Consider the following 24,500-nt stretch of genomic DNA (forward strand, 5'->3'; position numbering starts at 1 on the left):
TGGATGCAAAAACTGCTGAGAGTCCCCCCCCCCCCCCCCCCCCCCCCCAAAAAAAACTATTTCTGAAGTTTCTAAGTTGATACAAGAGTGACTGTGCAATTGACAGCAGTTGTTTTTGCAGCAAAATTGAGGAGTGACAAAGCCATTCGATGTTTGGTAATCTGTATGGTCTGAAAAAATATCAACAGAATAGCAGTTCATAATAATTCATCTCCACTTCGAAATAAAAAGAGCCTGTTGCTCGTTTTAGCCTTAGTTTAATTGCTCTTATTCTGTCACCTTTGCTCTTGAGTCGCCAGGTATCTTTCTGATACCGCCATGTGGTTCAAGTCATTATTAAATGATTAATAATCCAACACACCGCTTAATCAACACTCATTTATTATATACAACAATTAATACTTCTACATTAATTCTACTTCTAAGCTACTTCCTACAACTAACAGGCCAATACTTAACTTTGGAAATGGCCCACCAGGTCAGGGAAACGAATGGCCTTTCGAATGGGTTCTGAGCCTGCGGGATTCAAAAGCTGGTACAGGTCGATAGTCAGGAGTGCCTATCTGGTAGCGATCGTTGGAGTAAAACTTCCGTTCTCTTGCAGAAGGGTCTCGAAGGGTGCGGAGAGGAGAAGAAGGGTCGATTTGAACTTGGCCCTTATTCTTATAGTCCCCAGGGGCTTCCCGCCTCTCGGGGCGGACCTTGTACCTGGTTCCAAGTGATTGGACTTGGTCCTAATCACTTGGTTCGATATTCCCCAATGCTGGAGCGATTCCTTGATCGAGGGGTGGTCGTTTACCTCTTTGTGTCAGCTCCTGCTGGCGCCGAAAGGTCTGGGTTGGCTTTGTGTGTCTATTTTGTATCAATTGTTCCTGGAAATTGCTGATTAATATGCAGATGGCTGGGATGTTGTTATGTTGATGGCTGTAGGTATCGATTCGGTCTGGCTTCCCCAGAGGCGAATACACTGTTTTACCTGCAGCTGTCTGTTAGAGTCCTGTTGGCTGATTTTCCCATCAGCCTCTTCCGTTCGCCATTTTAAATCGGGGTTTGGCCATTCTAATCGGGAGTCAGCCATTTTACATGGCTACAAGCCTTTACAGTTCAACGGATGCTTTCCTGAACACTGGAATATATAGGAGCAGATTTAAAAATATATTAGCTGCATACAGTTTCAGAAATTGAGTGCAGTCCAAATTTTAGTTCATGAATGCTGCCTGTTGTTTGGAGCCAACTGTTAGTCTCATTGTTTCCTCTGTATTGCATTATTAAATAATGAAGGCTTATTAATATGTGTGGCTGCCTGTGTATTTGTGTGCATCTGCCTGCCTGTGTCTGTGTGTGTCTGCCTGCGTGTGTGTGTGTCTGCTTGCGTGCGTGTGTGTGTCTGCTTGCGTGCGTGTGTGTGTCTGCTTGCGTGCGTGTGTGTGTCTGCTTGCGTGCGTGTGTGTGTCTGCTTGCGTGCGTGTGTGTGTCTGCTTGCGTGCGTGTGTGTGTCTGCTTGCGTGCGTGTGTGTGTCTGCTTGCGTGCGTGTGTGTGTGCTTGCGTGCGTGTGTGTCTGCGCGCGTGTGTGTGTCTGCTTGCGCGCGCGCGTGTGTGTCTGCCTGCGCGCGCGTGTGTGTCTGCCTGCGCGCGCGCGTGTGTCTGCCTGCGCGTGCGCGTGTGTCTGCCTGCGCGCGCGCGCGTGTCTGCCTGCGCGCGCGCGCGTGTCTGCCTGCGCGCGCGCGCGTGTCTGCCTGCGCGCGCGCGTGTCTGCCTGCGCGCGCGCGCGTGTCTGCCTGCGCGCGCGCGCGCGCGCGTGTCTGCCTGCGCGCGCGCGCGTGTCTGCCTGCGCGCGCGCGCGTGTCTGCCTGCGCGCGCGCGTGTGTCTGCCTGCGCGCGCGCGCGTGTGCGTCTGCCTGCGCGCGTCTGCCTGCGTGCGTGTGTGTGTCTGCTTGCGCGCGCGCGTGTGTCTGCTTGCGCGCGCGTGTGTGTCTGCCTGCGCGTGCGCGTGTGTCTGCCTGCGCGCGCGCGTGTCTGCCTGCGCGCGCGCGCGTGTGTGTCTGCTTGCGCGCGCGCGTGTGTGTCTGCCTGCGCGCGCGTGTGCGTCTGCCTGCGCGCGTCTGCCTGTCTGCCTGTCTGCCTGCGCGCGCGTGTGTGTCTGCTTGCGCGCGTGTGTGTCTGCCTGCGCGCGCGCGTGTGTGTGTCTGCCTGCGCGCGCGTGTCTGCCTGCGCGCGTGTGTGTCTGCCTGCGCGCGCGCGCGTGTCTGCCTGCGCGCGCGCGCGTGTCTGCCTGCGCGTGTCTGCCTGCGCGCGTGCGTCTGCCTGTCTGCCTGCGTGCGTGCGTCTGCCTGTCTGCCTGCCTGCGTGCGTGCGTCTGCCTGTCTGCCTGCGTGCGTGCGTCTGCCTGTCTGCCTGCGTGCGTGCGTGCGTCTGCCTGTCTGCCTGCGTGCGTGCGTCTGCCTGTCTGCCTGCGTGCGTGCGTCTGCCTGTCTGCCTGCGTGCGTGCGTCTGCCTCTGCGTGCGGGTGCGTCTGCCTCTGCGTGCGGGTGCGTCTGCCTCTGCGTGTGGGTGTGTGTGTCTGCCTCTGCGTGTGGGTGTGTGTGTCTGCCTCTGCGTGTGGGTGTGTGTGTCTGCCTCTGCGTGTGGGTGTGTGTGTCTGCCTCTGCGTGTGGGTGTGTGTGTGTGGGTGTGTCTGCCTGCCTGGATCTGCCCGCCTGGCTGTGTGCAGTGAAAATGAAATGGCATAATTTTGGAGTTGATCTTGTCAAACTGGGAAAAAAAAGGGCAACTCATCCCAGCTGGATAAGCTGATTTTCTTTTACTGCTTTGACTCTGAAAAGCTATGCATTGTATGGTTTTGTTTGGTAGCATCTTTATGATGGATAATTTTCAGTTTGTAAGCTTTCGGAAGGCTTTTGAAGAATTTAGAAAAGTTGTAATGGATGTTAATTTTTATAGAAATTAGTTTGTTTTGTTTTACTGATAATTAGCAGATTTTTGCAATATGTCTGATTAAATCTTTTGTTTGTTTTCGTTAAATCTGCAAGTTGCTTGTTTAACCAACCTGTTTTGGGACATCTCTGATTCTCCCTCTCCCTTTTTAAGCTCCAGGTGGAGATAGATCTCATGTATTCCAGAAAATGCTCACTACATCATTAATAAATCGTAACCGAAATGCCAACTTATTTTTAATATACCGGCAATGTGTTCCATGTCATTGAATGCAGATTCAAGATCAAGTATGGACATCATGCAGATTTAGAGGTTGTGTGGGTGTCAGTGGACATATGGATGCAGTGGGGACAAGAAGGTAGATGGGCTTGGAAGGAGAATGTAGAGGGAAGAGAAGAGGTTGGTGTGGGGAAGGAAGATTAATAGATGTGAACGGAGGAATGCGAAGTGAAGAGGAAGTAAGTGAGTATATTTGGATGATTGTTGGTAGGGGACAGGGAGAGGAACAGTTTTCCAAAGCAGCTGAATTCTTGGTTTTTGCAAGTGATGGGCAGTGGGAGAGTGCAGGAATAAAGAAAAGGGAAGAAAACAGGAATTATTTCCCTCAGTGGGGTGCAACCCACTCCCCCTTATTTAAACAACAAAATTCCTTTCCGTTTACTTCAGATTGGTTTTCAATGCGTTGAGAAATATTAAAACCCCAAATCTAACTTGCAGAAGTAGAATGCTAACAAAATAAGGATTTTTTGTTTTAATTTCTTCCTTTGCAGTGTTTTCCAAGCTATTGGGTGAACTCGCTTCTTCAAATTGTTTTATAAGATCTTTAACATTCAACTGAAATGTGGCTAGGATTTGATTTTTTTTTTTTTAATGGCTTATCAAGAAACATCACTTTGACAAGGTAGAAATGCATCAGTACTAAAGATGAGTTTTTTGGTTTCTAAGGTAACACTAGTGATCAGTTCTGTTTTTCATGTACAGCTATGTTACCAGCAATTAAAGGTTGAAATTTCCAAGATTTTGCATAGTATGCAGTATCTGGCCTAGCTGGATTGTGATAAAAGCAAATTACTGCGGATGCTGGAATCTGAAACCAAAGAGAAAATGCTGGAAAATCTCAGCAGGTCTGGCAGCATCTGTAGGGAGAGAAAAGAGCTAACATTTTGAGTCCAGATGACCCTTTGTCAATGGATTGTGAACTTTATTTATTTATTTTTTGCCATTGAGGCATGCTGTACCTCTCTAATCAAGAACAAGGTGCCTCTACAGTTGAGTATATGAGCAAGAAAGATTTTGAATACTGAACACAATTAAATGTTGCATTCTTGATTTCTGAGGCTGTTGGTCATTGCATAAAATGCTTTTCACTTGGAAGTGATGACAAAAGAATTTCTAGTTTCTAGTCCCAATTCAATACTGTGTAAAGATATATATATTTTTTTAATATATTTTTTATTAAGAATTTTTCAATAACAATATTTTCCACCTTACAAACCCCCCCCCCCCGTAACAAAGAAAAGAACTCACATGGCAAGTCAATAAAATACAGAACTTTGTACAATGGATTCTTCCTGTACATGTCAGTTTCCGGATCATTTATAAGAACATAAGAACTAGGAGCAGGAGTAGGCCATCTGGCCCCTCGAGCCTGCTCCACCATTCAATGAGATCATGGCTGATCTTTTGTGGACTCAGCTCCACTTTCCGGCCCGAACACCATAACCCGTAATCCCTTTATTCTTCAAAAAAACTATCTATCTTTATCTTAAAAACATTTAATGAAGGAGCCTCTACTGCTTCACTGGGCAAGGAATTCCATAGATTCACAACCCTTTGGGTGAAGAAGTTCCTCCTAAACTCAGTCCTAAATCTACTTCCCCTTATTTTGAGGCTATGCCCCCTAGTTCTGCTTTCACCCGCCAGTGGAAACAACCTGCCCGCATCTATCCTATCTATTCCCTTCATAATCTTATGTTTCTATAAGGTCCCCCCTCATCCTTCTAAATTCCAACGAGTACAGTCCCAGTCTACTCAACCTCTCCTCGTAATCCAACCCCTTCAGCTCTGGGATTAACCTACTGAATCTCCTCTGCGCACCCTCCAGTGCCAGTACGTCCTTTCCCAAGTAAGGAGACCAAAACCGAACACACTACTCCAGGTGTGGCCTCACTAACACCTTATACAATTGTAGCAGAACCTCCCTAGTCTTAAACTCCATCCCTCTAGCAATGAAGGACAAAATTGCCTTCTTAATCACCTGTTGCACCTGTAAACCAGCTTTTTGCGACTCGTGCACTAGCACACCCAGGTCTCTCTGCACAGCAGCATGTTTTAATATTTTATAATTTAAATAATAATCCCTTTTGCTGTTATTCCTACCAAAATGGATAACCTCACATTTGTAAACATTGTATTCCATCTGCCAGACCCTAGCCCATTCACTTAGCCTATCCAAATCCCTCTGCAGACTTCCAGTATCCTCTGCACTTTTTGCTTTACCACTTATCTTAGTATCGTCTGCAAACTTGGACACATTGCCCTTGGTCCCCCAACTCCAAATCATCTATGTAAATTGTGAACAGTTGTGGGCCCAACACTGATCCCTGAGGGACACCACTAGCTACTGATTGCCAACCAGAGAAACACCCATTAATCCCCACTCTTTGCTTTCTATTAATTAACCAATCCTCTATCCATGCTACTACTTTCCCCTTAATGCCATGCATCTTTATCTTATGCAACAACCTTTTGTGTGGCACCTTGTCAAAGGCTTTCTGGAAATCCAGATATACCACATCCATTGGCTCCCTGTTATCTACCGCACTGTTAATGTCCTCAAAAAATTCCACTAAATTAGTTAGGCACGACCTGCCCTTTGTGAACCCATGCTGCGTCTGCCCAATGGGACAATTTCCATCCAGATGCCTCGCTATTTCTTCCTTGATGATAGATTCCAGCATCTTCCCTACTACCGAAGTTAAGCTCACTGGCCTATAATTACCCACTTTCTGCCTACCTCCTTTTTTAAACAGTGGTGTCACGTTTGCTAATTTCCAATCCGCCGGGACCACCCCAGAGTCTAGTGAATTTTGGTAAATTATCACTAGTACATTTGCAATTTCCCTAGCCCTCTCTTTTAGCACTCTGGGTTGCATTCCATTAGGTCCAGGAGACTTGTCTACCTTTAGCCCCATTAACTTGCCCATCACTACCTCCTTTCTGATAACAATCCTCTCAAGGTCCTCACCTGTCATAGCCTCATTTCCATCAGTCACTGGCATGTTATTTGTGTCTTCCACTGTGAAGACCGACCCCAAAAACCTGTTCAGTTCCTCAGCCATTTCCTCATCTCCCATTATTAAATCTCCCTTCTCATCCTCTAAAGGACCAATATTTACCTTAGCCACTCTTTTTTGTTTTATGTATTTGTAGAAACTTTTACTATCTGTTTTTATATTCTGAGCAAATTTACTCTCATAATCTATCTTACTCTTCTTTATAGCTTTTTTAGTAGCTTTCTGTTGCCCCCTAAAGATTTCCCAGTCCTCTAGTCTCCCACTGATCTTTGCTACTTTGTATGTTTTTTCCTTCAGTTTGATACTCTCCCTTATTTCCTTAGATATCCACGGTCGATTTTCCCTCTTTTTACCGTCCTTCCTTTTTGTTGGTATAAACCTTTACTGAGCACTGTGAAAAATCACTTGGAAGGTTCTCCACTGTTCCTCAACTGTTTCACTATAAAGTCTTTGCTCCCAGTCCACCTTAGCTAGTTCTTCTCTCATCCCATTGTAATCTCCTTTGTTTAAGTACAAAACACTAGTGCTTGATTTTACCTTCTCACCCTCCATCTGTATTTTAAATTCCACCATATTATGATTGCTCCTTCCGAGAGGATCCCTAACTATGAGACCCTGAATCAATCCTGTTTCATTACACAGGACCAGAAGCATGGCCACGTCTGCCTTCAGTCCCTTTAGGTGCTCGAACACTCGGGCCCTCTTAACCGGCGCATTTAGGCCCCTCACATTCCACGTGATCAGCTGGATTGGGGGGTCCCCCCCTCCGACTAGCCATCTCCTATCTTAGGCCAGTCCCGTGCTCGCGCCTCCCACACCCTCCAGTCCCCCAGGAACGCCCGCCCCGGCCACCTCTTCCATTTTCAGTTCCCCCTCGGACAGTGCAGCAGCATCCCTAGAATCTCTTCCCCTCCCCCCCCCCCCCCCCCCCCCCGGGCTAGATCCACATCTAGCGCTTTTGCTCCCCCATATTACTTCCGTGAGTCAGCTGACCTCTGCTGACCCCGGCTTCCCCCGCCTTCCCGTTGATCACCCCGTGTGGGTGTCTCTCCTCCTCCTTACCTTCCTCCATTCCCCCCCCCCCCCTTTTGGCGCGGGAAAAAAGCCCGCGCTTTCCTGAACCAGCCCCGCCCCCTGTGGCGCAGCTCCTGTTGCGGCCATCATCCCAGTTCCCTCATCCCCGAGTCTCACCTCCCTCCAGGACCGATGCCCACATTCCCCATCATCTTGTCTACAGAAAAGAAAAAAGGAAATTTTAGGAATTTTAACCAGAACTCGACCCACATCCCCATCCATCATCCCACCCACAAAATATTCTTTACCCATATTTACAACCCCATATACAACCACATCCCCTCAGTTTGTGTCCAGTTTTTCCGTCTGTATAAAGGCCCAAGCCTCTTCTGGCGTTTCAAAATAATGGTGTCTGTCCTGATAAGTGACCCACAGTCGTGCAGGCTGCAGCATGCCGAACCTGACTCTTTTTCTATGCAGCACTGCCTTGGCCCGGTTGAAGCCAGCTCTCCTCTTTGCCACCTCCGCGCTCCAATCCTGGTATACTCGGATCACCACGTTCTCCCATCTGCTGCTCCGCACCTTCTTGGCCCATCTCAGCACACTTTCTTTGTCCACGAAGCGATGGAACCTTGCCACTATCGCCTTTGGCGGCTCATCTGCCTTTGGTCTCCTCGCCAGGACCCGGTGTGAGCCCCTTCCAGCTCCAGGGGGGTCGGAGAGGCCTCCGTACCCATCAGCGAATGGAGCATCGTACTCGCGTACGCCCCGGCATCAGCTCCCTCCACTCCTTCAGGAAGACCCAGAATCCGGAGTCCCTGGTGCTCCCTGGGTTCCTCCTCGACCTGTTCTCCAGGACCTCTATTCTCTCGGCCCACCTCCTGTGCACCGCCTCGTGCGCCTCCACTTTTACCGCCAGCCCAGGATATCGTCCTCGTTGGTGTTCACTTTATCGTTCACCTCACGAAGCACCACTGCCTGGGTCTTCTGGGTCTCCTTCAGCTCCTCGATCGCCAACAGCATCGGCGCCAGCACCTACTTTTTCAGCACCTCCACACATCTCATGAGGAACTCCTGCTGGTCTGGCCCCCACGCTGCTCGCTTTCCGCCCTCCGCCATCTTGCCTTCTTCCCCTCGTTTTGATCTCTGCTCCATGGCCTCTTTCCTCGTTGCTCCACCGCTGCTCCCTGCCAAATATTGTAGGGGGGAACCTCACTGCTCCTTCCCACACGGATTAATCTGAAAAAAGCTCTGTTGGAGAGCCCGAAAGTCCTTTTTCGCGGGAGCTGCCGAAACGCGCGGCTTAGCTCCGCATCGCCACAACCGGAAGTCCTGTGTAAAAATATTAAATTGGTTATCAGGCATAACCTTGCAAATTATCTGATACAAGAAATGTTGCTTGTTGATGCCATTCAAGGTAAAGTTTGGGAGGTTTTTTTGAGTCCGTTTATTGAGACATTGTTGCAGCTCAGCAACAGGACAGTTGGAGACCATGTGGACACTGTCTTTTTACACCATGAATGTTTTCATGTATAAGTGTTTCCCTAGAATCTTTAAAGTTAGGCTACATTCCTGCAATATGTGGAGAATGCATGTTGTTTAAAGAAAGAAAAGCCATACATACAAATGTTGTAAACTTGCCATTTAATTTCACCTGTGCATTTCAAACTAAAAACGAGTAAAAGCAGCTTCTCTTTTTTAATCTTCCTTTTCTTCAGACTGTGGTGGTTTGTTTAAGAAACAGAGTTTCATGTGTATACGGGTAAAGATTAAGTTTTAAAAGAAACTGCGATCTGTTTAGATGACACCTGTGATAGGGTAATTCCACATTGCGGTTGGTAGTAGCGTCAATCTATAAGACCAAAGCTTGAATTGATTCACACTTGTATTCTGATTTTATTTGGGACAAAGGGGAAAATTTTGTGTCTCCAGTTTTGAAGAGTCATTATAAGGTGCAGAGTTAATTTTCATTTAAGTGTCTACAGATGACAGCATTCCAACCATCATCACCTAGTGTAGAAGTGAAAATAATGTAATCATAAATTATTGAACAGAATGTAAGTAATAATCACCTCCCTGTTCTTTTAGGGTATGAAGGTGTTGGTGGATGCAAGGAACAAGCTGGGCATTCCCTGGGAAAATACTGAAAACGAGAAACATGGAATGTTTGTCATGGCATTTGAAAACAAATGTGGTATGCCGGTAGAGCCAGCCACTTTTCAATTGTATGTGCCAGCAATGAGGGCACTCTGGCAAGATTCCGGTATCCAGGAAGCATACAACAGAAGACGAGAGTTTCAACTGGTAAGTAAGCAGTATTTAAAAGATGCATAGAATGAAGGGGAAATACACTGATTTATTTGGGGAAGGGACTTAATGCCACAGATAACTAGCCTTAACTCAACTTGAAAATGCCAACATGTAGCCAATGTAAAGTTTTATCTTCAGTTACTACTGGTTTCCTGAAATCATTAGGTGGTTTGGTCTACCTGTGAACTTGGCTCTTGCACTGAAGTGTGAGCACTTTGTTTATTTCCCCCCCTTCTATTTAACCATTTGGTGAAGGTATTTCCGACTATGCTGCCACAGTGAATTTCGGACAGTGCCTTTTTATATTGGATTATTGGCAAGCTCGTTCCCCTGGCTCCCAATGCATAAGTTTTCCAAAAGTAGGTCACCCGGATTTTCTAAAATCAGCTACTGAGAAAACCTGATGCATAATGAGTTTTGCATGGCAACTGCTGTTAGCAAATTCTGGAATTATTGCTGGCTTTGCAAGATGTGAGACTGGTGACAGGAGACAGTAGTATTGGATAACAGTGAACGAAAATAAAAGCAGCTGAAGACAACAAAAGTGTACTTACACACACACACACACACACACACACACACACAGAACATACAGTGCAGAAGGAGGCCATTCAGCCCATCGAGTCTGCACCGACCCACTTGGATCTCTCTCTAGTGCATACTTGGCATTGTAAAAGACATAATTCTGAATAGAATGTTTCTTTATGCACATTTCTTATACATTTAAAAGGATACCAGTGAGGAGCAGAATGTTCCTTTGATGTCTTTGCTAAGTTGCTCAATGCATTTTGCTTGTGGCATTGGCTATATATTCTGTTGACCTGTATTTGATTAGCTGTATTTCAACAATTGCTTAAAAGTGTAATAGAATATAGAATCTATCTAGTAACAATTTCATTAAACTTTAAAGAAAAATGTTCCAAGTATTGAAGGAATAAATAAACTGTAGCATGTTTAGTGCCAAGGCATAAATATTCTGCCTCGGTCTTGGGGAATGTTGGATTCTGGACAAAGGGCCTGAGTTAGATTCCAAGTCTTCACTGATCATTGCACTAAGCCTTCTCTATTAATACATTTGAAGGGAAGGGAAACTGTCTAGACGGAGCTGCTTCCCACACACCTCCTTGTTGATTGTCCGAAGTTGAGGCATTGCTGGGTTATGGGGATTTCTGCCAGCTGTACTGAAGCAAAGAGGAGACTTGATGTGTGCGGCTTGGTACCACAGGACATAGTGAACTCATGGACTAAATTATTGGGGGAGCTGATTTCTAGCCTTGCGGTCACTGTCAACCATTTGCCCTGCATAAAATTATGTTGTTTCCAACATATACCAAGTATATGGGCGGCATGGTAGCACAGTGGTTAGCACTGTTGCTTCGCAGCACCAGGGACCTGGGTTCGATTCCTGGCTTGGGTCACTGTCTGTGCATAGTCTGCACGTTCTGCCCGTGTCTGCATGGGTTTCCTCCGGGTGCTCTGGTTTCCCCCCACAAGTCTCGAAAGCCATGCTTGTTAGATGAATTGGACATTCTAAATTCTCCCTCAGTGCACCCGAACAGGTGCCGGGACTAGGGGATTTTCACAGTAACTTCATTGCAGTGTTAATGTAAGCCTACTTGTGACACTAATAAGGATTATTATTATTTGTGGTGTACAATTTTGGATGTATAGGCATACGGCATTGTATAATCAACACTTGTATTTCCTTCCAACTTGTAATGTTCAATATGCTGGAGGGGAAAAAAAGTTACGAATGTGGGACTGTGAAGAAGCCTTCAATCTGTTTCTTTATAACACAATATAGATTATACAGTTTTTAGTGCAGTAAAGTAGAAGGGTGATGACATTACCAGGACATGTTTTGAACAATGCTTTTCCAACTTCAATAGCACAAGCCTACATTTCAGTTTGCACTAATATATTCTGAACATTTCCCCAGTACTAAAGATGTAGCATGCTCATTTTGTTACAGTTGCTTCAGTATTTATATTAGTGTTTATGAAATCTGGTTAAATCTGATACAGCACCAATCAGTAAGAAAACTCTCTCCACAACGGTTTACTATGATTAACACTTTGTTCTTTAAAGATATAGGTCTGACGAGGATCTATTGTTCCTTTGTTCTAAAGACGGGGGACATTTTATGATTTAGACATGGGCAAGACGAGTTACATGTGAAAGCTGAAGTGTCAACATGTTCACAATTTTGCTACTTCCATCTTTATAACTTGGCAGCCGTCTGCCACTGAAACCCTTATTCCTTCTTTGTCATCCCTAGACTCGGTTACTGCATCCCCCGCAAACTTTGATTTGTCCAAAACACAGCAACCTGTATCCTGTCTTCACTAAGGCCCATTCACTCATTAAACTACCACTGGCCCCTTTCGCACAACATATTAAATTGAGCTATTCATTCTTATCAAACTTCTTTATGGCCGTATTGCACCCCATCTCTACAACAGCTTTCAAGTCTTGCATTACCTTCCATGATCGCGTTCAGTCCTTTTTGGTTCTTTTTGTTGTTGTACAGCTTCTTCCAGTGGTGCATCCTTTTGTGACATTAGCTCTGCTCTTCCCTTCTCACCCTCTGCATGTCCACAGGCCCTGTTCCAAAGGTTGCCTTAAAAATAATTTTTGGTCAGGTTATGGCCAGCCCGTACTAATCTTCCCCTCTATGGTTTATATCCCTTCCTGTCAGTTTCCATTTGTGAAGTTACTTGACCCATTTTTCATGAGGTTAAAGTTACAATATGAATGCAGACTTTTGTTTTGAATTTCCAATCAGGTTATCTGCATATTATCAAAAAGTATTGATATCATCATGCACATATTTAAATAAAATGTATGATATTCTTTGTTGAGAAAGTATTAAATGTGTGTAGGTTTTCTGATTCTGTGATATCAAAAGCAGTGTATACTTTTATGGAATGAGAGGGCGACTCGTTTAAGTGAGTGGGCGCTTGCATTTGTGGCTGTGCAAAAAGGTTTCAAGAGAGTTTTAAAATAATTTTGTGCATGACCTGCACTGGGAGGTGTGGGTTGTGTGGTTCAGAAGCAATATTGATCAAGAGTTAGATATTTTGTTTAAAAGTATGTAAGTGACTGAAGTTTTCAACAGATTTTTCTGCCTCACATTGTTGAGGAACATTTAAGCTACACCAAGAATAACAAATTTAAAATGAGGATATGAAAGTTAAATCTACCTTAGAAAGTTTCTCCCACTTTATCCCCAGAGGATGCATATACCATTTGACAGCCACGATACTATAGCGATGACTAAGTTGGGTTCCTCTGCAAAAACAAAGGTTCAGGATTTCATCACAAACAGAGATTGTCTCTGCAAAATATCCATAACACTCCCAATTCATTGGAAGAACAGAGTTCTTTAAGCAGATTTGACAGTTTATTGCCCCTACTTGCTGATGAGCTACGTCCCGTCTAAAAACTAAAAAGGCCATGATCGGTATGAGCGATGAGAGTTAACATTGCAGCACCACCATGCATGCTTATTTAAATTTGTTAATTTATTGGAAGTCTTGTGGAATTGTTTGCTGTCAAATCAAAGCTTTGTTTGGATTTCACTGAGGTTCCTTATAACTTTTGCTCTATGAGGTTCCTTTATTCCTAGCAATAAAGGTTCCTTTTGCTCTATGAAAAGATAAATTGTAAGTAAATAGTTTATATTGCTTTTAAAATTTACATTGACATCGCTTTAAAAAGAGTTGTGATGAATTTGGAGCTGGTAGCAAAGCAATAACTTCAGATTATTGACTGGCTGCACCCTTCCAAATGTATCCCAGTTCATTGATATCTTAAATTTAAAATTCTCATCCATTTTCTTTAAGGCCCTCTGTGGCCAACCATTAGAACCTCAATCAGCCCTACAAACCATTTGCCCCTTGGATTCTTGCTTCATCTGACTGAGGCCCTTGTGCATCTTTTTCTGCATTTGCCGCAACATCGGCAGCTGCTCCTGCGCCCTTCTAGGCACCAATGTTGGGGATTCCCTTCCTGGCTCTCTCATTTCCCACCTTTTTAAGACCATTCCTCCTGAAGCCCCACCTGGTGTCTTCTCTCTCTCTCTGAGGAAGACCGGTGTCAAATCAAAAATCCTTGTTATTTTATTCTACATTAGAAGTGCTGTATAAATGCATATTAGTCATCATCTTCCAGATCTATCCCAGTTGGTGAATAGAAAGGCGCCTGTGTTTACAGAAACATAAAGCTGGTTAGATGTCAAGAAGTTTTCTTTTTGCAGAAGGTCATCAACCTTTTAAACAAATTGCCAGCTGGAAAGGTTTCCAATATAAGATGCGCAATAAGTTGGGTTCTTGGCTGATGTACCTCACTGTCTCTGTGACCTCAGACAGCTCATCTTGACTGCTTTAGGAGATCAAATACATTTCCTAGCATTCTTATTTTCGTAAATTGATCTAAGTTTTAAAATATTTTGGGCGGGATGCTCCGTTTTCCCGGCAGCCCGGGAGTTTCTCGACGGCGTGGGGCTGCCCCACAATGGGAAACCCTTTTTTTTATTATTACTTTTTCTGAGTTACAAAGCCAGGGCTTAGAGTATGGACAGGGGCAAACTCTTAATCCAGCTCCTTGTCTGCTCCAAAAAACAATTCAAATTGAATCCAATTCATGGTCCCCACAAGAGAGACATACCAGATCTGAGCCAAAAGGCAGTGCAGATACTGCACTTGATCTTTGCCAAAAGGCCGAGAAATGATAATGGGGAACCCTATTGACCAGCCGGCGCAACGGAGCATCCCGCCGGTGTGCTCAAAAAGAAATGTGGCGCAGCGGGAGGGAGAATCCAGCCCCTTGTCTCTCCCAGGAGATTACAAGACTGCTGGTAGGTGGGAAGCTTTGACTGGGGTAGGGGAGTAATGAAATTCCTATACAGAAGAGGTCCAATGGTCTGGTCTTTGCCTGTCCATTTTTGTATGGTTTATTGAATAAGACAGTGATCTACTTGTGTAACTAAAGCTGAAGCTTAGATTTGAGCAGGCTGATTTGAGAAAACGACTGTCAGATTTTACTTCCAACTAGATTGTCCATCTGTTTTTTTCCCTAGACATCGACACAATTTGGAATTACCATTTTCTTATTATTTGCACCTGGTATGTGGGCAAGATTTTGCCCCAAATTCTCATTTGTGTTGATGGCTTTTAGAGTCAGTGATATGATATGAGACTGGAATCTTGTATCCATCAGCCCAGCTAGATGAAGCAGGTTTCCTTACTTGAAAGGTATTCGTGAGCCAGATGGGTTTTGCAATCCTACAAAATCTTAATATATTTCTGTGAGTTTATAAGTTGCCCGATTCATTGAATTTGATGACACATTTGCCTTGGTGACATTGGAACTTTTGTTCAAAATCCTTTGTGTGATCCTGAATGAGCATAACACATTCATTCATATATAATGGACATATCAAACTGGGTCCAACTGTTATTTTTAAACAGAAGACATTTTTCTCGATTTTGAAAACAATTGACTCAACTCTTGAATCTATAGTAGTGTAACTCGTTTTTCAAGCCCCAAGTTTTGGGCTTATTGGATTCAATTCTTGTAAGCTGTATTTAGTTAAGTATACTGATCAGCAACTGTAAAATATAATGTCATGATGTCCCTGAATGTTTTTAATCTTGGCATCTTGCAGAGTATATCCTTATACTGCAGTAGAATTTGGTAAGACTGTCTGCTATTACATATAAAGCATTGTCATAATTTCAGTGCATACTATAGAAGATTGAGATTAGAATTTGATTTTAAACTTTTTTTTTGTCATTAAAATGCGACCATTTTGATGTTGTTTGCCAGCTGATATTCCGTATCTTTTCACAAGTTTAATCACATTTAAGAGCCATCTTACAATTATTAAAGAGTGAATATCTCAGTTACTGGAAACATTTTGAAAAAGACCAATAATTTATATCATGCATCTGTTGATTCTTAATCATTGCACTTGACATAATTAGATTTTACAGTGGATGTCAATTTTAAGAGTGGTAATTGCCCATAGCTCTGCTGTCCAGTGTTCCACAACCATCAATGCTGGAGAATATATCCCTTTACTAATCCCTTTCTAATGGTAGAACAGGTTTTTTAAGAAAAATGAATTAATGCTCCCTATTAAAATCAATGCATTTTCCAAATATACGTGAATGGATTGGGAAATCACTATCTTTGGCGGTGCCCCTGTATACTGGTCACTAGGAGTTACATGCTAGCTAAGGTTGCTATGTTTTGCCTTTAAGAATTGCACTGACTGAGATGGTGTCGAAAGGTGCAGGTACCTGACTCTCAATCATTTTTTAATAAGTGCGGGTGTATTTACTATTAGAAGCTACTAGAAATGGTTAAACTTCTTGACATGAAGCTAGTTGTCTGTCATTTGGTGATATATGCAAATCGAATATACTTCAGAGAGTGACCTAGCTTTCACAGCTAATGGTTTTGGGTCCTTTTGATCACTATTTGGCTTGAGTCTGCTATAAACTCACCCTGTAAAGCTCTGCTTGTTCCAGTTCCTATTCAACGCTCCCTTTGCATGGGTGACTGCCACAATAACAGCATTATTGTACACTGCTGGTGAAGTTGGATTCATAAGGTCTTCGCTTGTTGCACGCATCAGGATCTCAGTTGTTTTTTCTCAATTCTTCTCTGAACCCTCTCCCTTCATTTTTAAGGGCAGTAATTTGTTCATGACTTTGAATTTATCATTTTCAATCAAAGGAGTAACTAAATTATTTTTGCCTTTTCTGACTGTAATTCATATGCTCATCAACTTGCGAGGGATCAGTCAAGGGAAGCGCACCATTTTAGATATTCCCGGTCTCATTTTCAAAGTGTCATAGGGTGAGGTGCCGGTGTCGGCATGATTTAAAAAATCTCAGGATTCTGGCATCTCCAGGATGGTTTTGAATTTTCAACGGGCTGATGGGGGAGAGAGAATGAGGAACTTGCTTGCCACCAATTAACGGCCCCTTAACCTATTTAATGAGCTTGTTATGAGACCTGTGCATTTATGATTGCAATTTTGAATATTTTGTTTGGCAGTCCTAAACAGTCCGGTCCATATTGAATGCACATCTGTCAGGTTTGCTACAGGGCTGCCAGAAACTTTCACTCCATTTATTTAAATCTGTCCACCTTGGAGAAGGGCCTCCTGGACCGCCTTGCGTGATTCCATCACCTAGGCTATATAGCCCCTTTCATCACTGTGCACACTGCTGACCTTCAATGCATTGCTGCTTGTCTAAAGAAAATCTAAGTGATTTTGTTGATGGTGTGCGGGAAAGGATTTTTCAACATCCTTGGTAAGTACGAATTGAAAATTAAATTGAGCCCCTTCTTGGACATTAGGTTTTAGGAGAAAAACTGAACATGTACAGTTCTCAAAATCTATCTTAAAGACTACTTTTTAATAACTGACACATCCACAATTTCAGCCTGCTTAGCCAGCGGAATGTGAACTGCTAATAAAGTATGATCCTTTACAGGAATTGATTTTTTTATTTATTCTATTGTACTTTGATTTGCCTGTGTTCAATACGAATGTTTGTTTAAGCTTGTATATTTGTGTCTTGTATGTTGGCTAGATTGAGCCAGCAATGGATTAATTAGTGCTACATGTAGATTGAATGATCAACTGTTCTGTTTATTTGATTCCATCTTTGGTTGTTGGGTTATATGTAAATTAAGACCATGTGAATGAGTTTAACAGTGAGAGATTATTCTTGAGCACAAGATGCACTGCAGGAACTCAACAAGGTACCTTGAACTGTACCTTCCAAACCTTCCAAACCAATGATCACTACCATCTAGAAGGACAAGGGTAGCAGATACATGGAACCAACACCATCTGCAAGTTGCCCTGCAAGCCGCTCACCACCCTGACTGTTCCTTCACTGCTGGGCCAAAATCCTGGAACTCCCTCCCTAACATCACTATGGGGGGTACCTATGCCACATAAACTGCAGCGGTTCAAGATGGCAGTTCACTATCACCTCCTTGAGGGCAATTAGGGGTGGGCAATAACAGCTGACCGAGCCAGCAAAGCCTGTATCCCTTGAATGAAAGAAAATCCACTATTTCAGAAGGATTTCAACCTTGCGTGGTCAAAAAACATGCTTGAACGGTTATCTTTTTCAGATAAATTTTAGAATTGGGTGAAGCGGATGGGTTGGAAATGATGGTAGAGAGCAACTGTAACCTGTGCAGGGCTCTCGTGACTACTTGTCGAAAGGGAGACTGAAGAGTTCATGGAATGTACATTTGCATTCAAGGCAGAGTAATTTTAATGAGCAATGGGTGACCAACCACCTTTCACCATCCACCTTCATTTGAATCATTCTGGGACCAGAGTCCTGGCAAAGCTAGAGCCGTAGATGGGGTGAGATGTGGTGGATGGTTATCAGAAAATAAAGAGAGAGGAAATTTGACAATAGACCAAATTTAAAAGCTTTGTATCTGTTCAAACTTGGAGGAGAAGAGATTACCCATCCTCTCCATCAGCTGTTGCTGAAAATCTGGGACAGATGAAATTCCTGCTAACCTCAGGGATGCTGTCATTGCTACCATCTTCAAGAAATTAGACAAGTTAGACTGTGGGAACTATTGAGGAATCTCCCTACTCTCCATCACGGGGAAGAAATTCTTCGAGAAAACCAGTGTGGTTCTGACCAAACTGTGAAACAGCTAATTTTCACTGCTCAGCTTCAAGAGAAATGCCAGGAGCAGCATCAACCACTACATGGCCTTCATTGATCTGACCTAGGCTTTTGACTCAGTCAGTCAAGAAGTGCTGTGGAAGACCATGTCAAAAGACGGCTATCCAGAGAAATTAATCAATATCCTCCGATTCCTCCATGACAGTATGTCAGCGACAGTCGTTGCCGATGGAAATAATACCAAAACCTTCAAGGTCAAGACTGGAGTCAAGTAGGGATGTGTCATCACCTCCACCCTTTTATCCCTCTTCATTGCCACCATCCTTCACCTTGTCAAGAGCAAGCTTCCCATTGTCTTCATGATGGACAGAAAATGTTTGAACCTCAACTGGTTGAAATCCAAGAAGACAACAAGTGACATCACTCGTGGAACGTGAGTATGTGGATGACATCATCATATCTGCTCTCAAAAGAGAATCTCCAAGCCATGATTGATATCTTCGCGGAAGCATACTGAAGAACTGGTCTCCACCTCAACAAGACTCTAATCCTTTGCCAACCTTCTCCAGGGTAAGTTCCGATATCTCCTTCCATCAAGATCAGTGGAGAAACCCGACCAAATGTCGAACATTTCCCAAACCTCTAAGACTGACATCAATGCAGAGATCCAACATGATATCCAATCAGTGAGCACTTCCTTTAGACACCTAAGGATGACAGTCTTTGACAACTGTGACATCCATGCTGACACCAAGATCCTTAGGACCAAGGCAGTCGGCCGCCCAGCTCTTCAATATAGTTCAGAAATATACAGAGATCACCTCAAGTGCCTGGAGAGGTACCATAAATGCTGTCTGAGACGGATTCTCTGCATCAGCTGGGAGAACAGGAGCATTTACGAACATTGGTGTTCTTGAAGGAGCCAAGCTCACCAGCATGGAAGCCATGGTCATCCGTAACCAACTGTGCTGGGTCAGCCATGTGTTTAGGATGTCAGAGTCCTGACTGCCAAAGCAAATCATATTTGTCCAGCCCATTTGTCCGAACAAGAGGAGGACAAAGGAAGTACTTCAAAGACTCCCTGAAGGCATTACCTCAAGAAATGCAACATAGACGTCAACGCCTGGGAGATTCTTGTTCAGAAGAGACATACTTGGAGAAACCTCCTGATTGAAGGGACACAATTCGTTGAGGGCAACACGTTGAAACAGTAGTTAGCGTTGCTGCCTCACAGTGCCAGGGCCCTGGGTTTGGTCATAACCATGGGTAACTATGTGGAGTTTGTCTGTGTGGAGTTTGGGCGTTCACCCCATGTTTGCGTGGGTTTCCTCCAGGTGTTGGGTTTCTTCCCACAGTCCATTGATATGCAGGTTAGATGGATTGGCCTTGCTAACATGTCTCATAGTGTCCAGGGATGTGCAGGTTGGATTGCAGGCAGGCGTGATTGCAGGGTGAGTGGGGGAGCAGACCTGAGTAGAGTGCTCTTTCGGTGGGTCGGTGCAGGCTGGATGGACTGAATGACTGCCTCTTGCATTGTAGTGATTCTATGATGCCCGATGATAAGAGGAGGCCCGGAGAAAGGAAATCTATCGATCTAGAATCAAAAGACCGTCCCACCTCCCAAAACACCTGCCAAGAAAGAGGTCAAAGATGTGGCTCCAGGATCGTGCTGATCAGCCATGCAAGATCCCACAGAACCCCTGACCAGTAACTAAAAGTTTTTTAGGTGAGCAGTTATACTCGTTAGTGAGTGATCACCAAGAGAGCAGGAGGGTAGTTGGGAAATAGTGACTGCAATATTGTTCGGTTCTATGTGAAAATTGGAAAGAATAATCTCGAGTCAAAGGTTAAGGTGCTGGGCCACAAAAAAAGACTATCTTCAGTGGGATAAGAAGTGACCTGGTTAAAGTTTAGCAGAGTAGAGTTAGGAAGTGGACTGATTGAGTGGGATTCTACTGCATCAGAACAATGTTGTGTAGATAGTTGAATTAAGGCAGAATTCACCTGGCTGTGTAAGCATTGCAGGCTATCAAACAGGAGATCGTATAGAGCGGGGTACCTGCAAGCAGTTGAAGTTCTGCAAGAGCAACAAAATATTGTTTGTTTTTAATTATCTTGCTATATTCCTGGATCATGCTAATGTTGTGACATTATGGGGTTTAGTTAATGTCTGAGGTCACAGTAGGGAATGTTTTAAAAATTAATCCAGTGTTGCTTTCTGGATCAATATGTTTCTTGTCTAACAAGAAATACATTGTTTAGTTTTGTTCAGAGTAAGAGACTAATTGCGAAATAGTAACTACAATGGGTTCAATGTGGAAATAACGGGTAATAGAGTAAAAGATCAGGGTACTAGACTAGAGGGTGATATTCAGTGAGGTTAGTAGGAATCTGACAATTAATTGGACAAAAGAGTTGGTGAAAAAGGCAGATCGACAGTGCAGAAGGGGGGTGAATAGGTGATGTAAAAAGATAACAATTATATGAGCACATGGAGAGAGTGCTGAAGAGGTTTACAAGAATGGTTTCAGGGATGAGAAACTTCAGTTATGAAGATAGATTGGAGAAGTTGGGACTGTTCTCCTCGGAGGGGGGGAATGGGAACCTATGCAAGGAGTCCGAGGAGGGAGAAACTAGGATGAGAAGAAAAAACCGAACAGGGAATAAGAAAAGTGATGGACAGAGAAATCAAGGGCCAGAATCAAACAGGACCACAGTAAAAAAAATAATGGGAATGGGACAAGGAATATTAAAAAGACCAGCCTTAAGGCTTTTTATGCCTTCTGTGTGGAGTACTCACAATAAAGAGGATGAATTAACTGCACAAATAGATGCAAAAAGGTACAATGTAGTCGGGATTGTGGAGATAAAGCTGCAGGGTGACCTGGGAACTGAACATCCAGGAGCATTCTGTATTTAGGAAAGACAGATAAAAAGGAAAGGCAGTAGGGTGCACTGCGAGTTGGAGGAAATTAATGCAACAGTGAAGAAGGATATTGACTCCGACGATGTGGAATATGGGTTGACAGAACTGAGAACATTAGTGGGGTTTGTATATAGACCCTCAAACTGGAGTGGTGATGTTGGGGGTGGCATTAAATAGGAAATTAGAAATGCATGTGGTAAAGGAACATTGTAATTATGGGTAACTTTAATCTGCATATAGATTGGATTGGATTTGTTTATTGTCACGTGTACCGAGGTACAGTGAAAAGTATTTTTCTGCGAGCAGCTCAACAGATCATTAAGTACATGAGAAGAAAAGGGAATAAAAGAAAATACATAATAGGGCAACACAACATCTACAATGTAACTACATAAGCACTGGCATCGGATGAAGCAAACAGGGTGTAGTGTTAATGAAGTCCGTCCATAAGAGGGTCATTTAGGAGTCTGGTGACAGTGGGGAAGAAGCTGTTTTTGAGTCTGTTCGTGCGTGTTCTCAGACTTCTGTATCTCCTGCCCGATGGAAGAAATTGGAAGAGTGAGTAAGCCGGGTGGGAGGGATCTTTGATTATACTGCCCGCTTTCCCCAGGCAGCGGGAGGTGTAGATGGAGTCAATGGATGGGAGGCAGGTTTGTGTGATGGACTGGGCGGTGTTCACGACTCTCTGAAGTTTCTTGCGGTCCTGGGCCGAGCAGTTGCCATACCAGGCTGTGATGCAGTCTGATAGGATGCTTTCTCTGGTGTATCTGTAAAAGTTGGTAAGAGTCAATGTGGACATGCCGAATTTCCTTAGTTTCCTGAGGAAGTATAGGCGCTGTTGTGCTTTCTTGGTGGTAGCGTCGATGTGGGTGGACCAGGACAGATTTTTGGAGATGTGCACCCCTAGGAATTTGAAACTGCTAACCATTGGACAAATCAAATTACTAACAATGCCATAGAGGAAGAGTTCCTGGAGTGTGTACGGGATGGTTTTCTGGACCAGTACATTGAGGAACTAACGAGAGTGCAAGTCATCCTGGACTGTGTATTGTATAATGAGAAAGGAATAATTTGTCAATCTAATTGTTGGAGGCCCCTTGGGGATAAATGACCATAATATGATGGAATTTTTTATCAAGGTGGTGAGTGATCTTGTTGATTCTGCAACTGAGTTTCTGAATTTAAATAAAGGAAACTACAATGGTATGAGGCGAGAGTTGGCTATGATGGATTGGGGAACGTTACTTAAGGGGATGATGGTGGGTAAGCAATGGCAAACATTCAAAGAGCACATAGGTGAACTGCAGCAATTATTCATTCTTGTCTGGGACATAAATAAAACAGAAAGGTGACTTACAAAGGAAATTCAGGATGGTATTAGATCCAATGAAGATCCATCCAAATTGTTCTGAAAAAAACCCAGCAGATCTGAGGATGGGGATCGGTTTAGAATTCAGCAAAGAAGGACTGATTAATCAAGAAGGGCAAAATAGAGTATGAGAGTAAGCTTGCGGGGAACATAAAAACAGACTGTTGAAGCTTCCACAGCTATGTAAAGAGAAAAGGATGGGTGAAGAATATGTAGGGCCCTTGCAGTCAGAAACCATGAAATTTATAATGGGGAACAAAGAAATCACTGACCAACTAAATACATATTTTGCTTCTGTCTTCACAAGGGAGGACACAAATAACGTACCAGAAATGTTGGAGAACACAGGATTTAGTGAGAGGGAGTAACTGGGAAATCAGTATTTGTAGGGAAATAGTGTTGGGGAAATTGATGGGATGGAAGGCCAATAAATCCCCATGGCCTAATAATCTACATGCCAGAATACTTAAGGAAGTGGCCCTGGAAATGGGATTGTATGGACTCTGAGACAGTTCCTACGGATTGGAGGGTAGCTAATGTAACTCCACTATTTAAAAAGGTAGGTAGAGAGAAAACTGGGAACTATCGACCAGTCAGCCTGATGTCAGTAGTGGGTAAAATGCTGGAGTCTATTTTAAGAGTTAATAGCAGAATACTTGCAAAACAGTTCGGCAGGATCGGACAGAGTCAGCATGGATTTACAAAAGGGAAATCATGCTTGATAAATCTATTGGAATTATTCGAGGATGTAACTAGTAGTGATTATGAGGAGGAGATGGTGGATGTGATTTATTTGGACATTTAGAAGGCTTTTGACAAGGTTCCACAAGAGGTTAGCATATATAAGTAAAATACATAAGATTGGGTGTAGTGTATTGAGATGGATATAAAACTGGTTGGTAGACAGGAAACAAAGAGTAAGAATAAGCTGGTCTTTTTCCAAGTGGCAGGCAGGGACTAATGCGGTACATCAGAGATCAGTGCTACAACCTCAGCTATTTACAATGTATATTAATGATTTAGATGAGGGAACTAAATGTAATAGCTCCAAATTTTCAGATGGTGTAAAGCTGGTTTGGAGGGTGAGCTGTGAGGGAGCAGAAGTACTTCAGTGTGATTTGGGCAAATTGAGTGAATGGGCAAATATACATGGCAGATGCAGAATAATGTGGATGGATGTAAGGTTTATCTACTTTGGCAGCAAAAGTAGGAAGGCAGATTATTATCTGAATGGAGGGGAATGTGCAATGAGACCTGCGAGTCCTTGTACACTAGTTGCTGAAAGTAAGCATGCAGGTGTAGCAGGTGGTAAATAAGACATATGGTATGTTGGCCTTCATAGTGGGAGGAAAAAGGAAGCATACGATAGGTCTAGGCATCTAAAAACTAACCGCCCTTGAGGAGTACAGTGAAAGTAGGAAGGAACTTAAACGTGGAACTAGGAGGACTAAAAGGGGCCATGAATTGTCTTTAGCAAACATGGTCAAGGAGAATCCCAAGGCTTTTTATGCATATATTAGGAGCAAGAGGGTAGCAAAAGAAAGAATAGGCCCACTTGTCTATATGGACTTCAGTAAGGCCTTTGACAAGGTCCCTCATGACAGACTGGTACAAAAGGTGAAGTCACACGGGATCAGGGGTGAGCTGGCAAAATGGATACAGAACTGACTAGGTCACAGAAGGCAGAGAGTAGCAATGGAAGGGTGCTTTTCTAATTGGAGGGCTGTGACTAGTGGTGTTCTGCAGGGATCAATGCTGGGACCTTTACTGTTCATAGTATATATAAATGATTTGGAGGAAAATGTAACTGGTCTGATTAGTAAGTTTGCGGACGACACAAAGGTTGGTGGAATTGCGGACAGCGATGAGGACTGTCAGAGGATACAGCCGGATTTAGATCATTTGGAGACTTGGGTGGCGAGATGGCAGATGGAGTTTAATCCAGACAAATGTGAGGTAATGCATTTTG

At 43.8% G+C, this 24,500-nt stretch overlaps 1 protein-coding gene and 1 pseudogene across 3 annotated transcripts in view; one reads left to right on the forward strand and one right to left on the reverse strand.

Annotated features, from left to right (window-relative positions):
• Positions 1 to 24,500, forward strand: part of LOC140394112 (guanine nucleotide-binding protein subunit alpha-12-like) — a 130,780-nt gene that overhangs the window by 57,243 nt on the left and 49,037 nt on the right. The window contains exons 1-2 of one of the 3 annotated variants that reach the window (XM_072480967.1): positions 3,845 to 3,880; positions 9,334 to 9,549. In XM_072480967.1, the coding sequence (XP_072337068.1) occupies positions 3,860 to 3,880; positions 9,334 to 9,549 (237 nt within the window). In that variant the 5' untranslated portion in view covers positions 3,845 to 3,859. Of the gene's footprint in view, positions 1 to 3,844; positions 3,881 to 4,021; positions 4,204 to 9,333; positions 9,550 to 24,500 lie in introns of those variants that run through there. The other 2 variants (XM_072480966.1, XM_072480965.1) reach the window with 2 other exon arrangements.
• On the reverse strand, positions 14,071 to 14,288 carry LOC140394635 (U2 spliceosomal RNA; annotated as a pseudogene).

The sequence above is a fragment of the Scyliorhinus torazame genome, chromosome 17 (genome assembly GCF_047496885.1).
Source record: "Scyliorhinus torazame isolate Kashiwa2021f chromosome 17, sScyTor2.1, whole genome shotgun sequence".
NCBI lineage: Eukaryota > Metazoa > Chordata > Chondrichthyes > Carcharhiniformes > Scyliorhinidae > Scyliorhinus > Scyliorhinus torazame.